The sequence below is a fragment of the Carica papaya genome, chromosome 5 (genome assembly GCF_054855325.1).
Source record: "Carica papaya isolate Zhongbai chromosome 5, ASM5485532v1, whole genome shotgun sequence".
NCBI classification, from domain to species: domain Eukaryota; kingdom Viridiplantae; phylum Streptophyta; class Magnoliopsida; order Brassicales; family Caricaceae; genus Carica; species Carica papaya.
Window position 1 is genome coordinate 9,043,321 of NC_142313.1, and position 17,073 is coordinate 9,060,393.

Genomic DNA, 17,073 nt, shown 5'->3' on the forward strand with positions numbered 1-17,073 from the left:
GAAAGAAGCAAAATACATTGGGTGTAATTTTTCAGCAAAAATTCCCTTTTCTGTTTCCTTTTTATTTTGGTGGTTAAAAATTTATTTTTATACTATTCCTTAGGGTTAAAGTGGTATACCAAAAAAAAAAAATCTTAATAACCCTAATGGGCCAAAAAATAAGTGGACTCAAAAGTATTTGGGTTTTTTCACATAGGAGGGAACCCAAAACCTAATAGAAGTAAGTTGGAGCATTCATGTCTTGAACAGATGCTCTACATTTATTATTCAAAATATGATGCCAGAAGAGCTTAGAGCAGGAGGAAACCAGCTGTAGATCACTTTAGAATTTTCAATTATATTGTTTTTGCCCATGTCCCAGATGAGAAGAGGAAAAAATTTGATAGTAAGGGTGAAAAGTGTGTCTTTCTTGGTGTTATTGAAACATCCAAAGCATACAACAAGCTAGTTAATCCATTGAAAAATAAAATTATAACCAGTAAAGATTGTATTTTTTATGAAAAAAATACTTGGACTTGGAATATGCAGCAACCTACTCCAGTTATAATAAATGATGACGTTGAAGATGCAAGAAAAACAACTTTAGTGACTTCTGCACCTAAAATTTCAACTCAAATAGTTGCTGAAATTCATTCAACAGTAGTAAAAACTACTAATGCAGCTGCATAAGCTACTATTGCAACAAACCAATCTGCCCACCATATAAAAAAAAAGCCCACTTGGATGAATGATAATGAGATAACAGACATTAACTAAATTAAAGATCTAATAACCCACTTTGTTTTGTTTTCAGATTATGATCCAACCACTTATGATAGTGATGTTAAAGAAGCAAAATGACAAAAGGTGATATATGATGAAATTGAAGCTATTAAAAGAAATAATACATGGGAGTTCGTTGATCTTCTAAAAGGGCGCAAAATCATTGGTGTAAAGTAGGTTTTCAAAATAAAACTAAAGCAAAATGGAGAAATAGACAATTATAAGACGCAATTGGTAGCTAAAAGGCTACAAACAAGAATATGGAGTCAATTATACGAAAGTTTTTGCACCAGTTGCCTGTCATGATACAATCAGATTGGTCATTTCATTGGTAGCACAAAATGTTAGGCCTATTTTCAAGTTAGATATCAAATCTATATTCTTATATGGGAAATTAGAGGAAAAAGTATTTATTGAATAACCTCCTGGTTATATTAAGTCCGATAATGAGCATGAAGTGTACAAATTAAAAAAAAAATTCTTTATAAACTAAAACAAACTCTACAGGCTTGGAATAGTCGTATTGAGATGTATTTCTTGAAAGAAAGTTTTCAAAAAGGTCCATATGAGCGTACACTTTTTGTTAAAAATGGAGATAAAGGAAAAATACTCATTGTTTATCTATATGTAGACGATCTCATATTTACTGGAAATAATAAGGCCATGTTTGAAGAATTCAGGAAGTCCATGATGATTGAGTTTAAAATGTATGATATTAGTTTGATACATTACTTCCTACACATAGAGGTACTACAATATGATAATGGTATTTTTATTTCTCAAAAGAAGTATATCCAAGGAATATTAAATAGATTTTGAATACGGTATTGCAATCCTGTAAATACTCCAGCTGAGTTTGGCATGAAGTTGGATAAAGACACTGCAGTAAAAAAAGTGGACAACACACTTTACAAGTAAATTGTGAATAGTTTAATGTACTTAACTACAACAAGATCGGACATAATGTATTATGTGAGTTTAATAAGCAGATATATGGAAAATCCAACAGAAATGCATTTGTTTATTGCAAAAAAATTCTTCGTTACTTACAAGGAACAAAAAATTGTGGAATTTTCCATAAGAAGGGTGAAAAATCTAATTTGTTTGGGTTTATTGATAGTTATCGTACAGGGGATAGAGATGATAGAAAGAACACTTCAGGTTATGTCTTTATGCTGGGGACATGGATTATTTCATTATCTTTTAAAAAATAACCAATTGTCACTTTGTCAACTACATAAGCTGAATTTATTGTTGCAACAACTTGTGCTTGTTAAGTTATCTGGATACAAAGGATTCTTAAAGAGCTGAATTTCAACCAAGAAGGAGCTACTACAATTTTTTGTGATAACAGTTCAATTATTAAACTGTCCAAAAACCTTGTGTTACATGGAAGAAATAAACACATTGATGTTAAATTTTATTTTTTAAAAGGGATCTCAGCAATGATAGAGTAATTACTTTGAAGTGCTACAGAAATAAAGATCAATTGGTGATATATTCATAAAAACTTTTACACCTCTTCATTTTCGAAACATGAGAAAGTTGTTGGGCATTTGCACTTTTGAAGGAGTTGCAGTGATAAAATGAAGTTTTTTAGTTTAAGGGAGGGATTGTTGATAATTATTTTGTATTTGGTTGACTAAGTTAAAATTAGATCTAGTCTTTAAGATTATCTATTTTGTAAAAGTTGGCCATGTGTGCATTATGGTAGAGACATTAAATACTGTAACTCATCCCATAGTTTCTTAAATCTAGTAAAATACTGAAAAACTATTTGATTACTTTGAATTATAGAACTTATATCTCTTTGCAGCTGATAGAGTTGTGGCCCATTGTATATATTAAATCTCTCCTCAAGTTCCTCCAATAACTCTTTAACAGAAGTATATATAAAAAAGCATCTACAATCTCTTTCAAGATTGAATTTAATATCCAAGACTACATAATACAATCAATCATGTTCCATTACTCAAATTCATTTGAGCTCTCATCAGCAGGTTTTTTATACTTCCTAGTTATAAAACTTAGTTTAAATTTAGCTCTTAATGCAATCTTCATAGGTCTACTCCAAGTAAGATAATTATCCCTACTCAATGGAGATGAAATAAGTGACATATTTGGATTATTAGATGACTCCAAATGTATAAAATTTATATTGTTTGTGACCCTTCCAAATCTATTTTTTGCTTCTCTACTAGTTCCTCCAGTAACTCCTCCTAATTCCATGATTTCTCAATTTGATCTAACAAATCTTAATCTTTCATCTACTGAGTACCGATCGTTCTGATACAATGCTTAAGAGCAGGTCTAGAAAAAAAAAAAGAAATGGCAAAGAAAATTTTGTATTATTATCTTTCTCTCCAAAGCTGATACAAAGTTCCCAATCTATAAAGGAGCATGAAATATGTTCATAAAAAAGGCCAAAAGAAACACAAAACAAACAACGACTACTAGTAATTAATAACTAACTGCTAACATAACTATGAAATAAATGTTACCCACTATATCACTAAAATTACAAAACGGCGGCGAATAAACTAATAGAAATAATAAACATAATCAGAAGCTAATTCTCTTCAATATGTCTAATTATAAATAAACTATATATATGTATACTATACAATAATCATATTGTAAAAGAGGTAATTAATTGATAGATTCTTCTTTGAGGATTATGATACATGCAATAAACTATTAAATAAAGTAAACATTCACACTTACATATGATAATATTAACTTTCAAGAAAAATAATTAACTTTATTAATTGAATTTAAATTAGATATATTAATTGGATCTATATATATATATGTCGCAAACAAAAACAATGATTTACAGAGTATTAGAAAAAATAATGATCAACAAAATTAGATGATTATTATTGCAAAAAAATATAAAAAAAGTTAACGGCATATATACAACATAATAACAAAAGAAAGACAGAAGCAAATATTTACAGAAGTCAAGAAGATATGGGATATCGAACAAGAATATCAGTGTTCATAGACCATGCTCCATGACTAATTTATCTATTCGGGTTAGTTCTAATTCTAATTCTATATCATTTAAATAATAATACAATATAAACAAAAAAATTGAATGAAAATAGTTGGTTAATTTTAAACAATTTTTATCTTTAATTTGAATTAGACACTTTTTCAAAGAAAATATATGTATTTTTTAATATTTTAACTTTTTTTACTTTACATGTGCTAAAATTTAATTCTTTAAAAAATATTGAGGCTCGGCACTATCATATGCATGCATGCAAAACTTACGTCATTTAGAAATACTACTCTAATTCCTTTTGAAATTTCACGTATTTTGTCTTACATTTTTCTTTTAATAAATCTATCACTGTAAAATTTTCTCTACCTGCTCGAAATTCGATTCCGAGCATCCTTGTGGCCAAATCAGAGTAAGAGTGACGGCGGGTGAGCCGAAAACCGCAGGTAAAGTCTGGCAGAGCTGCTGTGGCCAAAACTAAAAAATACCTCCGATGAGCTCCTTTCCGTTTCCCATTTCACGCGATTTTCTAGTTATTATGTTCACCTACCTTTTCTGTGTAGGTTAGTTGAAGAAAAAATCTCAACCACGAAGGAGGATCGGTGGAGCCGCCGTACCTGGAGGTCCCTCTTTGTCGGTAAGTTTGATTTTTGTGATTTTCTGACCAACCAATGCTTTATAACGTGTTTTTTTGCAAGGATACGTGCAAAATGGCCAAAACTGAGTAGGCCTAGGCGAACCGCCGTTGTGGGCAGCCGAGCCAGCGCCAAAGCACGGCAGTGGAGCTGTGCCAGAATCCCAAAATTGGCCGAAAAAAATTTTGGACATCAATTTTAAATTTTTAGAGTATTTTTAGGTACGTGATGAGTGTTTCGAATTCTATAAAAGAAATTCAGGGAGCCCGGTACCTGTTAGGATACGTAATAGACAGCTCGATGTTTCGAAATACCTATCCGGGTAAGGATCCCTACCCTATTCTTCGTTACGGTAAATTGAAGCTTAACGATGTATAATTTTGTATTTTTTATAAAAAATTAAAAAATCTTAAAAATAATTACAGGTTACTGGATGTAGAGTCCGATTAGTTCATAATTATCTTGATTTCATGTTATTTTCCTATACTGTCCTACTTACTTGATTTTCGTATAGTACATGTTCTTAACTTATAATTCAATGGTCTTATCAATTTATCTGGTTATTTTGGTTATATACCGTCAGCATAACTATAATTTAATTGATATGTGAATGTGATATGAAATATTGGTATGTGTTTGTTAGTTGTTTGTTGATAAAAATCTGTATGTGAAAAACTTGTTGATTATCTAGGAAAAGAGCAGACGGGCCCGATACATAGGGAAGCCTACCATGAACGTTACCTCAGTCGGATGGGACTAGAAAGTCCCTTACCAGAAAAGTTTGGGAGATATGGTTCATGCTCATACCAGACAGGGTATCGAGGTGATAAAATATTGGTATGTGTTTGTTAGTTGTTTGTTGATAAAAATCTGTATGTGAAAAATTTATTAGTTATCTAGGAAAAGAGCATACGGGCCCGGTATATAGAGAAGTCTACCATGAACGTTACCTCAGTCGGACGGGACTAGAAAGTCCCTTATTGAAAAAGTTTGGGAGATATGGTTCACCCTCATACCGGACGGGATATCGAGGCAATAAAATATTTGGCACCCATTACTGGACAGAGTATGGGGACGACCGATTGATTGTAAAATTGGATATTGGGTTCATGAGTTGGGGGGATATCCCTATGAACCCCTAGAGATACTAATAAGCAGGTAAGAAATGGAAGTTATTCTCTTACTCTCTTATACGTAAAAGTGAAAAGTAGTATGGATATTGGTTTTCATAGATTATTTTTGAAAAACTCATTACAGTAAGTATCAAACAAATATCTTCAAGTTTAAAGGTATTTAAATAAAGCAAGAGCTCCATTAGTTATTTTTTTTTCTTCTGATTTTTACCAATTTTCGATTTTCTGTATCTATAATTAGTGTGATATTCTTACTAGGCTAGTATAGTTTATTATTTCATTAACTATTTCATATCAAGAGGACCAAGATACAGATCTCGATCAGCAAGAGAGTTATGAGTAGTTTACTATCCGGACGCTCTTCAAATGCTAGTAAAGGTTGTTCTAGAATGCTTAGTTATTTGATATTCATTTTATTTCTTTAATTACCGTTTGTCTTTTGGAATAGACATTCTTGTATCCCTATTGGGTATTCAAAATTATTGTATAAGGAATGTAAACTCTAACTCTATTAATTGCTTTCGCATTTAATTTTATGAATTTATTTTTATTTAAGTTCTGAACCTTTACATATAATGTTTTATTCATACTTATATTCTTTTTTATATTTTATATTTATGTTCTATTAAATTAATATTTGAACTAAGTTCAACTTAAAATGTGATAAATGACAGTTTTGTGATGTGAGCATGGACATTGAGGATTCTTTCTAAAATTATTTTAGGTTTTCAGTTTATTTGTATTATGAACTTATTCAATTGAGGTTTATCAACAACTACTATTGGAATTTTGAAACAGTAGAGCATGACATTAAGGTAATGATGTCAAATGTCCAATTTTATTTTGGTAGAAATACTCATTTATAGTTTAAGATGAGGCAGTTGCTAGATTATCTATTGAAATTATTTTTTAAAGTTGTCACTTATAAAGTTGAAATAACAAATGTACAAAATATGATTCTTTCAACCAATCTATACAATTTTGTAAAATATAATATTTTAGGCAAATTGATAAGATATAAGAGAAAATGTTACAATATCATCAGCATAATGTACAAATATTCCGCATTCTTGGGCCATAATTTATGGCATTGGTATTAAAGTGACTGGTTTGCGCTTTCCCATTTCCTTTTGGTAGAGAAAAATGAAGGGGAAGGAGAAGAAATGAGAAATAAGAAAACTAGTAACTTATTTGAATTAATGGTTTTTCTTATGCTGAAAACTCTTAGCAAAGTTTTTAAAAGCGAATGGTGATGGTTTGATTTGGATTTATTTGAATAAACTGATATTTCTATAATAAAAATTGACAACTGATTATTAGTGTTATGATCTTCAATTATTTAATTATTATTTATTCTAATCAGGCCTTAACATATATTTATTTTTTCAAAAATAAAAAATAAAAAATATTAGTACATATATGTTAAAATTATTAATAGAAGATTTTAATTTAAAGACTGATGATAATTTTGACTCTTGATCCAGAATGAAATATATTATTTGTAACACCCAAAATTATTATTATTTTTATTAATATTATTTTAATTTTTTTTTGTAATTTTTAGATGAATATAATGATTTATTATGTAATAAAATATGGTTTTAATTTAGTTTAATTTAATTAAAGAGAAATAAAAATAATAATAATAATAATAAGGGATAAAATTATTTTTGGGATTTAATTGAAAATAATTTTGGGAGAAAGGGGTGAAATTTTGGGTTATAGGGGTGTTTTTGAAAAGAAAATCGAAAACTGGGGGTCAAAACATAATTTAAAAAAATTACGCCACGTCAGCAGCCCCAGCCAACCAGGACACGCCGCGTGACAGAGACGCTGACGCGGGAGGCCACGCGGAAGGGAGCCACGTGGGCGATCCGCGTGTGCACGATCGAACGGCTGAGATCCATTCCCGCGCGCACGAATGACCCAGATCAAAAGTGCGTACGGACGACCCAGATTGCATCACGATGAACAGTTCATATTTATTTCCTATTTAATCGCAATCGGACGGTCTAAATTAAATCGCGATGGACAGCTCAAATTAAAAGCGGAAGGTAATAAATAATCTCATCCACACCCAAACCTTAACCCTAGCCGCCAGAGCCCTCGCCGGAGAAGACAGCCCAGCCACCAGAGGACCGACTGCCGCCACCCGCCGCCGCATCGGAGCACCTTCCGGTCGCCAAAAGAGGTAAAAATTCTCTCCTTGGCTCGGATTTCGATTCTAAACCCACATGTGGCCAAATCGGAGCTAAAACACCGGCCAATTGGCCGAAAAATACCGCCAAAGTCCAGCGGCATCGCCGCGAATTTTTTTAATTTTTGCCTCCGATGAGACCCTTCCCGATTCCCGTTCGATGTAATTTTTACACCATTGTGACCACCGTTCCTTCCTCTACAGGTTAACCAAATTGCGACTCGAGCTGGAGGAGTTGCCGCATCGGAGAGTCCCACCGCCGGTAAGTCTCGATTTTTAGTATTTTTTCGGCCCACCGAGGGCCCTAGAGGTATTTTACCACAGGAACCAATGCAAGTTTGGCCGAATTCGGCCAAAAACGGCCAACCCGAGGCGGATCGCCACCGCAAGCGTTGGTGCCATCGTCGGAGCACAGCGGAGCCGCCGTGCCAGAATTCCAAAATTGGTCGAGCAGGCCCTGGGTCTGATTTTGAGTTATTTGGGGACATGTGCAGGTATCGTAAGTGCATTTCAATTCCCGAAAAAAAAAAATTCAGGAAATCTAGGGACTGCCCGTAGGCGTAGTGAAAAACCGATTTTAGATTTCGAATCAAGTAAGGATCCCTCACCGTATTTTCTATCGGGGAATTAAAGTTCAATTGAATGATAAAACTGTATTTTATGAATTATATAGATATACGTGATTAATTAAGGTTGCTAATGGAACCCGAATCTGATACATTTTTCAGTCAGTTCCTGTTTTATTTATTTTACAGTTTTAAATGCGTTACGGTATGTAGCTTATTTATTCTATTATTTCGGATGCATGAATCACTGTTTACTTTACTGCTGCTTAGTTTCGTGGATTTAATGTATGCTTGCCTCGTTGAATGCACGTTACTTGTGTAAGTATTCACGTTTATGTGAGAAATAGAAAACTAAGAAAAGAATGAAAAAGGGTATGTGAATTGATAAATGGATAAGTTGACAACCTCACTAGATATCCTGGAAGATGGTGGACGGACCGGGTCCATAGGGAACCCTACCGGGAACGTTGTCTCATACCAGACGGGGTATGAAGACTTTAAATATTTTGGTGCCCATACCGAACGGGGTATGAGGATGGCCCTGGAATTAAGTTGTTTAAGTTAATGGTTCACGTGTAGCGGTGACCTCTATGGATCCCCATGGATACTGGTAGACTGATAAAAGAGGGAAATTGTTGTTTGATGATTGAAAAATAAAAGTATGACATGTGCTATGTTACAGAGTATATATGAATTCATGATATTTTGATGTTATTGTTTCTATGAGTCGTTTTCATAAATCTCACCGAGGTAAGTGGACAGTAAAGGGTTTTATTATTGATTAATGAATTTATTAAAAATTGTGCTCCATTAGTCGTTTTTGTTTTTCTATCAACCTTTACTTCTGTGATAGTGATATAGTGTGATGTCTTTATTGGGATAGTGTAGCTCATTCCTTACTTAACTATTTCAGATCAGGAGAACTTGGTTCCCGAACCCATTCCGCAGGAAGACGGAGAGTAGATGCCTAAATATTTTATAGTTTTCCTTATAGTATTTCATTTTTAGTATTTTCTTTAGTTAACTTATTCTTTCATATTGTTAGTACGTTTCGGTTATTGTGTAAGGAATATTAATCAGAACTTTTTATTTCGCTTCCGCACTCAAAATTTACATATACATTTCTTTTTTAATTTTCGGGGTCGTTACATTATTAGTTTATAAATGAAAAATGAAATTATAATTTAGAATTAAAATAATAATTAGCCCAAAATTTTTGTATATAAGAGAGTGTATATGTATGGGGAAAAAGTATTTTCTTCAATGTGACATGTATTTTTTATAATAAAATAACTAGAAATAGTCCAGTTTATTTTTTACTATGGGCTACACCAAAGCCCAATGCAGCTCCAGAAGGGGGAAAAAGAAACGGCGTCGTCTCCTCTTCAAGCTTTGAAAGCAAAAGAAAAAGAGAACTGTGTGAAGATGATGAACGGTACACGTGAAGAATGTGAGGCCGCGGAGTACTAAATCAGCGCTTGGAGGAAGAAATAGTTTTAGGGTTCTTTCTTCGAGTGTTCTAAGAGGTCAGTGGGGTGAAGAAACTGGAGTGTCTAAGTTCAATGTAAGGTATGCTTTTTTTTATAAAAATATTTGGGTCTGTAATACACTTTCGTATCGAAATATGCGTGCTTTATTTAAAATATTATGGCAATGATGAATATTCGTTGATGTCTTTATGTATAAGGATTTACGAACTAAGAAAACAGTCATGAAATTGTTTGTCTAAATCGGTCAAATAAGTCATTACATATACGCGTTTGCTCTGGTTTATGAACTGAAATATGGATTTCTTTGTGACCGACAGAGGTGAAATGATTGTGGGAATCACTTAAATTTGTTTTGGGCATTACTGCTCAGCATAAATCTCTAATATTGAGTTGGATTTCTATTTTTGAGTATGGTTAATTTGTAGTTTAAATTTAGACCCTAATTTAGGAATTGATTATTCTACTGGTTCTGTTTACTTCGGGTATTATTCTTTTGTTCTTCTCTCTCGTGTGTATCATCATTCTTCGATTACTATCTTTTTCCTTTATCAATGTTTCTTTTGTGCTTCTGACTCACGTGAATTCAACTTGGATCATGACTTTTTCTGTTCCTTATATTTCTGATTTTTGCCCGCTCAGTGTTTAGTATGTTATTTAAATCATGGTTTTGGAATATCTGATGCAAATAAGTATTCATGAATTAAGTTGAGTCATTTAAGTTGCTGGAATACTTGAACTTGGGAACGACTTGGAAATGGTAATGAAGAAGTAGAAACGAGAAACAAAAGTTAAAATCTGAAAAAGAAAACATAAAAAATGTGCATGATGTAACAATAAGGCATTCACTTTTATTTATTTTACTTCATATCCTTTTTTTTGTTTCTGTTCTATTTTTTTCTTTTGATGAACCTTCAATTTCCCTCCCATGGTTTGTAGACACCTTAATTGGTGAATAAATGAATGATCAAACTATATACTTGCAACTTAGATGGAATTTTATTTTTTTATGCAAATTATTTAATAGATTGTATTATATGGTAGGTCTTAGACCTTCTTACTTCATATTTTCTCTGAACCGGGAACTTCTAAAATCAAATCAGTAAATTTTGTGGCGTCTGATTTCGTCTCTGACATGTTGACTGAGAAAAACATCTAATTTAAAATTTATTTTGGGGGTTAGTTACAGTTGTAGTGTTAGACACTAGATACTAATTGTTGCTATAGCAAAAATCTGGAGCTTGCAAGGTTATCATGGAGGCTCAGACTCATGAGGTTATCCCTACTAACCCTCGGGTTAAAGTCACACTTCAACTTGGATCGGAAAAATATTCTGTAAAGGGGAATGGAGACCATATCTCTGAGCAATTAATTTCAATGAAAGAGAAAACCATGAGCATACTCAAGGATTTTATCACCAAGTATAACATTCCAAACAATGTGCCTGACGAGTTAGTTGAAAGTTCTTCAGAAGATGAGGAAGTCCAAGAGAAGCCTCAGGTGAAGTCAAAGAAAACTAAATTAACTTGGTATGTTTTTCTTTTTAGATTCAGACTCAAATATTCTTTTAGTTAGGAAAATGTGTCAAGTCTTGAATATGTTTATACGCAGTCCTATATTTCCTCTCTATTTTTGCAGAAGCTTTACCAGTGAAATATTGTTAAATTATTTGTTATGATAAGAATTAATGCAAAATAAGTTGCAAACTAATTTTAAGGATATACTTCTTTGCAGATATTCGAGATAGATCAGTTTTTGGAGCTCTGCACTTCTTGTTTTTCAGTAAGAATTATGTACACTTTGCTGGTTTGCTTTTTCTTTATTTCTACTAGAGGAAACAAATGGTTTTTATGCTTGGCAAGGTGAACTGGGATTCAAATTGAATGTTAGCTGTGCTGGTTGTATTCAAGTACGACTATCTTATGGTAAGGGCGGTTGATAAATTTTTTACCAATTGTGCATGTTAAGGTTCAAATTTGTTTTCAACATTGGATTTGTTAGTTTCTGGAATTGATGGATTCAATTTATCATTACTGAAACGAAAGTTATATGTTTTATGTGGACCGGAATTTGATAAATCAAATATCAATTGGCTTGTTGTTGTGGACTTCATCTTCCATCAAGGGAGTAAATCTTATGTATACAAAATATTTACATATCTACCAATATATTAATAAGGTTTTCTAAATCTTTCGTAAGGTAAAGAGAATGACTTAATAATAAAAATCCAAGAAACTAAGTTGATTAACACGAAAAACCAGAAGTTATTGAAGTATGAGACATTCTTACATCTCCTTCCCATTTTGGTTAATACAACGTACGTAATTGGTAAACGTTCTCCTCTTACCACCAAGAAGTGATTTCATTTGTTGTTATTCTTGTTACTTAGGCCTTTAATTGAGGGAATCAGTAAATTGTAACTCACTAGTGTTGATAAGAAAAGTTGATTTCTTATTTTATTACGATACTGAATTAATTCAGATAATCACTATATATTTCAGCACTTTACACTATTTTTTTCACATATATTTCTTTTGCTAAGTTACTTCAGGAGGTCAAATATATTTCTCTATAGCCATATTAAGAAAGACAGCACAACGGAGACATATACACAGATGTTTATTTACTGTCAAGGTTTTTGATGGCTTCAACTATACTCCCTTCACTGGCGGTTTGCGAAGATGAAGGTCCATCCCAGCCTCGCGTAGCTTTTGCCCTGGTTCATCTGATGTATGAGCAGTTAATGCAATGATTGGAATATGAACACCATAACCTTTTTCCTCCTTCCTGATTTTCCTAGCTGCTTCAAACCCATCCATTACTGACATCTGTTAAACATAATATATATGTGATTAATAATGAAATGAATAATTGATAAGTAGGACATGAAAGGGGAATTTTTTGTCCAGAGAGCGGGAGATGCTAGTTCTTACCTCACAGTCCATGAATATATAATCATATGGAAGAAAGGACGAAGTTTGATGTTCCCGATGATCCTTGAGGCCGTTGCTAACTTTCTGCACAGTTTCTTCTCCATTTCCACAGACCTCAAACAATGGCACCCATCTGCTATAGCCTAGTCCTGGTCAGCATCTGCATCACAGCATTGTCTTCAGCAACCAAGATTTTTTTCCCAGTTAAAGGTTTGTCTTTGTTTGGGACAGGTCTTATCTCGATAATTTCTTTCTTTCCTTTCTCATGGCTTGAATCAACTTCTTGGATCTCCGCTTGTTCAATTTCTTTTGGTGCAGAGTAGAATATTTCTGGGGTATGAGCAAGCTTTTTATATGGTTTAACATCTTTTGTTGGCTTAGACATTCCTTCATATGGTTCATCATCTTTCTTCAGATTATACATTTCTTCCGGCAATTTTCCCCCAAATTCTGGCAAAAGATTGACCACCAGATTCAGGCAAGAACCATGTAAGGGCATCGAAAACCAAACATCACCCTCTTCGGAAAGAGTGCTCTTGCTACTTGGATTGTTTAACCAGATAACTTTGCAGCAAGCACCAGAAAGACCATTTCTGAATTCAGAAACAATCCGATAGAGTTTCTTAATTGGCCCTGCACGAGCATCAATCACCAGAAGTATGAAACCAAGGCCACCTCTCTTTTTATAGAAAGATGGTTTATAGTGATCATTCCCATCTAAAGCACTTAAAGGCATATCTTTTGAGATATGACTAGGCATGTCACTTCTTGAACTCAAATCCATTTTTGCCATTGAATTATGAGGAGAAGTATGCTTGGACTTTATCTTCTTGAGAACATTATGAAGATGATCCCACTGATCAACAACTGATACATTTATCCCCAAATCCTCCATATATCTCTGGGTGATTCTTTGTCTTTCTTCGTTCTGAATCAAGAGAACAACTTGTGATCCCTTAAACTTTGGGCTAGAACCAAGAATATTTAACCTGGGACTCGGAATGCAACCTGGTGTTTGAGTATTTTCAATTCTAACCGATAGGCCTAATGGGTTCTGCCGAAAATAAAATGGAGAATCTTCTTTTGCCTCAAAATCTCCCTTATCCAAAGCAGGAATCTGGCTTGTTAAAAGAAAAATACTGAACCAAAAACAAGTTCCTGGTTCACCAATCTCTTTATCCACAATTGCTATTTCTCCACCCATAAGACGAACCTGGTGCAAAATTTTAACAAGAATTATGTCATTACTTGTCCGATACTTAAAATCAAGATCTCAATACACCAAATTTATCAAAAGATAATTCTTACCAATGATTGTATGATACCAAGTCCTAGATTGATGCCTCCTTGTCTGAGAGCTGTTTCTTTGACCTGAACATAGTTTTCAAAAACTGACTTTCTCTTCTCCCCTAGTATTCCTTTACCGGTGTCATCCACCTCAAAGAAGACTTCCATCGAATCTGGATTCATTCGTATAGCATTCACGGATTCTAAGTCATTACGAGCATTTTTATTCTTGTAAATCGAACAAGATAAATACTTCGAGAATTTATTCATCTTGTTGGATGCAATAATTGTGTTTCTTAAGGATGGCTTCTGCACCCACGCTCTTAGTTTTACTTGTCCCTCTGAAGTAAACTTAATGGCATTGCTGATTAAATTCACCAAGATCTGTTGTAGCCTTCCTTTGTCGCCTCTAACATTTGAGAACTTCGTAACAGATCCATCAGAAGGATCCAACACAATATCAACACCTTTCTTCATTCCGGTCGGATAAAACAGGTCAAGGATTTGTTCAAGAAGTTGGGCTAAGTTGAACTCTTCTTCTTCAAGCTGCATCTTGCCAACTTCAATTTTGCTTATGTCAAGTATGGAGTTCAACAATCCTGAACAAAATAAGCAAGTAATTATAATACATTTATTATTAATTTAAGATATTACATATATGAATTAATTAGCTTACCAACTAAGTCCTTAGCATAGTTATCTATTCGTCATAAACTTGCTGCAATCTCCAAATGAGAAGAAACCCCTCCGGAGCACATCTCTATCAACCCAGTAATGCAAGCTAAAGAAGTGCGAATGTCAGTGACTGGCCCTGGCGAAAGCAAGACTTCTGTTCATACTTTTTCTCTCTGCCTGCTCAGTTGGCTCTCTTTGTTTTATAAGATTATCACACAAGAAGACATCCCTCTTTGCAGCTCTTACCGTCAAGTACACAAAAGTAAAAACGGAGATTATCACTGCACCATCATAAGTGCCAGAAGAATGGAGGCTACCTTGCTGTTCTTATGAACAATGCCCGGTAATCCTTTTAGAGGCACTAACAGTGCATATACCTAAAATCAAAACTAGGCATTATGTATATATATATATTAAACTCTATATCATTGAATCAAAGAAAGCAAATTAGAAATAAATGATTAGCACATACCACTGGGAGCCCTATAAGATCAATTGAGGAACAATAAAGTTGATACTTTGAATCTCCAATCTTCAAAATATGTGGTTTGTATCCTCCATTGCTAGCCAAGCATGAAAAGTTTCCAACATGACTCATTTGGTCACTACCATTTGGATCCAATAAACTAAATTCGATTGAGTTGTTATCAAATGCCATACGTGCATTTGAGAGACCTTCAACAAGCACTTCTCCATCAACAGTAGACAAGTAAAGATCTCCTCCATAAATAGACAAGTAAAGATCTCCTCCATAAATATTAACTCCACGCATTAAGAAATCGATCAACATCTTTGCTGGAAACCCTAATGACACAACTCCTGTCCCTTTCAAACTGCCTGTACTTAAAATTAAAAGGTCTTTTGATTCTTTCCGTGCGATACCTAAGGAGACATATCCTACGGATCCACTGCTCAACACCTTTTCAAACCAGTCTGTGTTGACTATTCTCAGGGGAAGGTGTCTTCTGGCTTCACCATATAGATTTCCAGTGCTTAAATCTACTGGTTGGGTGTACCAAGTGTAGTTTTTCTTCCCTATCTCTGAACTAGAATTGGAAGGAAAAGAAGTGTTGCAGTACATGGCGAGAGTTTCATTGTTGACATTTGTATAGTAAGAGAAGAAGAAGCCGTCTAATCCAATATATGAAACCTGGACTACATAAGGAATTGTTGAAAATGCCAGATACAACACGGGGGCAATCTGTATATTTTACATCAAATTCATTAAGATGTATATTGGTATATGTATATACGTATATATGAAAATATTACGTACTAACCTTTTCATTAATGTCAGTGAAAGAGAGTTGGTCATCTGCGTTGAGAGATGAAGTCAAAAACCTAACCAAGTTTGTAGCGGATGAATTCACTGGATGAAGCAATTTAGAAGTGTACTCAAGCTCAACTTTGAGTCCACTACCAAGTTTTTCGCCACTCAATTTCACATCGCGTTCAATCTCTCCAACAGTTCTGTACCAATACGGGATTATAATGGTAGGAAGCGACACCACCACAACTGCCTGCAATAAAAAGTTGAAGGAAACTAAGTTTAAATGGCATCATATTTAGCTCTGTACATTAAAAAAATGTATATATTTTTTCAAACTGCAGAAAATATAGACTTCAAGAATAATAAAGAATCAAACAGTATATATGTACATGGGAAAGGGTTTTTGTTGGACTCCTTGATAGAACAGGTTGGAAAGTTATACGATTTTTTTATGTATATTTATAGATCGTTTTGTTAATAAAATCGTTTCACTATATTTTTGTACAAAGTTAAAAAGGTTTACAATAAAATTTAGGAATGGAGGAGAGAAATTGAAGATAGCTTCTTGGCATCAATGGCGGGATTACCTTGTAGTGTATAATAAATTTATTTAAATCAATTTTTTCTCAAAAAATATATAAATATCTTGTACATACATATATATACACACACATATATAAAGAGACAAAAACAAATAAAATAAGTCAAAAATAGTTATTAGGATCATGAAGACGAGTACAGGGAACGCAACTGTTAATGAGATTAGATTCCTACTGTCTTGCATTAATAATGAAGAAAAAAAAACATTAATATCTCTTAAAAAAAATATAAAATATAGTGTAAACATATTAAAAAATAATTAAATAATTATATTTTTGATTTTTCTTTATCTTACGAGAGATTCTCTCTCTCCTTCTATATATTTTTCTGATTAATAATAATATAAGATTTTCTAATATAGAAAATCTGTACCTGGTTATATAAGATATATAAATTTAGTTTATATATACATTTATTTTAAAAAATAAAAAGTTATTTATATATGAAACTAATATATCAATAATTTTAATCAATCTAATTACAAATAAAGTGTATATATATATATATACACACACACACAA

The 17,073-nt window shown here is 33.2% G+C and overlaps 2 protein-coding genes across 17 annotated transcripts; one reads left to right on the forward strand and one right to left on the reverse strand.

Annotated features, from left to right (window-relative positions):
- Nucleotides 1-9,704: 9,704 nt before the first annotated feature.
- LOC110811042 (uncharacterized) lies at nucleotides 9,705-13,545 on the forward strand. 16 transcript variants are annotated; one of them, XR_015819117.1, is made up of 6 exons: nucleotides 9,710-9,869; nucleotides 11,015-11,287; nucleotides 11,522-11,569; nucleotides 12,330-12,872; nucleotides 12,952-13,055; nucleotides 13,136-13,545. XR_015819117.1 is itself a non-coding variant. In XM_088219957.1 (4 exons), exons 2-4 carry the CDS (start codon nucleotides 11,042-11,044, stop codon nucleotides 12,360-12,362), a joined length of 327 nt encoding a protein of 108 aa, XP_088076083.1. In that variant the 5' UTR covers nucleotides 9,710-9,869; nucleotides 11,015-11,041; the 3' UTR covers nucleotides 12,363-13,545. The 16 variants fall into 16 exon arrangements, 9 of the variants coding, with proteins under 9 accessions (XP_088076078.1, XP_088076082.1, XP_088076079.1 ...); XR_015819119.1 differs by lacking the exon at nucleotides 12,952-13,055 and having other exon boundaries at nucleotides 11,015-11,316; nucleotides 12,330-12,930; XR_015819120.1 differs by lacking the exon at nucleotides 12,952-13,055 and having other exon boundaries at nucleotides 11,015-11,316; nucleotides 12,339-12,930.
- On the reverse strand, nucleotides 12,439-16,232 carry LOC110811008 (histidine kinase CKI1-like; the record flags this gene model as incomplete). The annotated part of the gene is given in 8 exon segments (XM_088220480.1): nucleotides 12,439-12,615; nucleotides 12,721-12,869; nucleotides 12,991-13,933; nucleotides 14,029-14,606; nucleotides 14,684-14,807; nucleotides 14,809-15,003; nucleotides 15,119-15,883; nucleotides 15,963-16,232. Coding segments are annotated over 8 exon segments (3,201 nt in total), but the record flags the coding sequence as incomplete, so codon positions are not given.
- Between the last annotated feature and the right edge of the window lie 841 nt (nucleotides 16,233-17,073).

Bases quoted from the DNA above. Each gene is read 5' to 3' on its own strand.
- LOC110811042 (XM_088219952.1), top strand. From the start codon at position 11,042: ATGGAGGCTCAGACTCATGAGGTTATCCCTACTAACCCTCGGGTTAAA. The intron at 11,288-11,521 runs GTGAAGTCAAAG...ACTTCTTTGCAG, and splicing joins AAGTCCAAGAGAAGCCTCAG to ATATTCGAGATAGATCAGTT.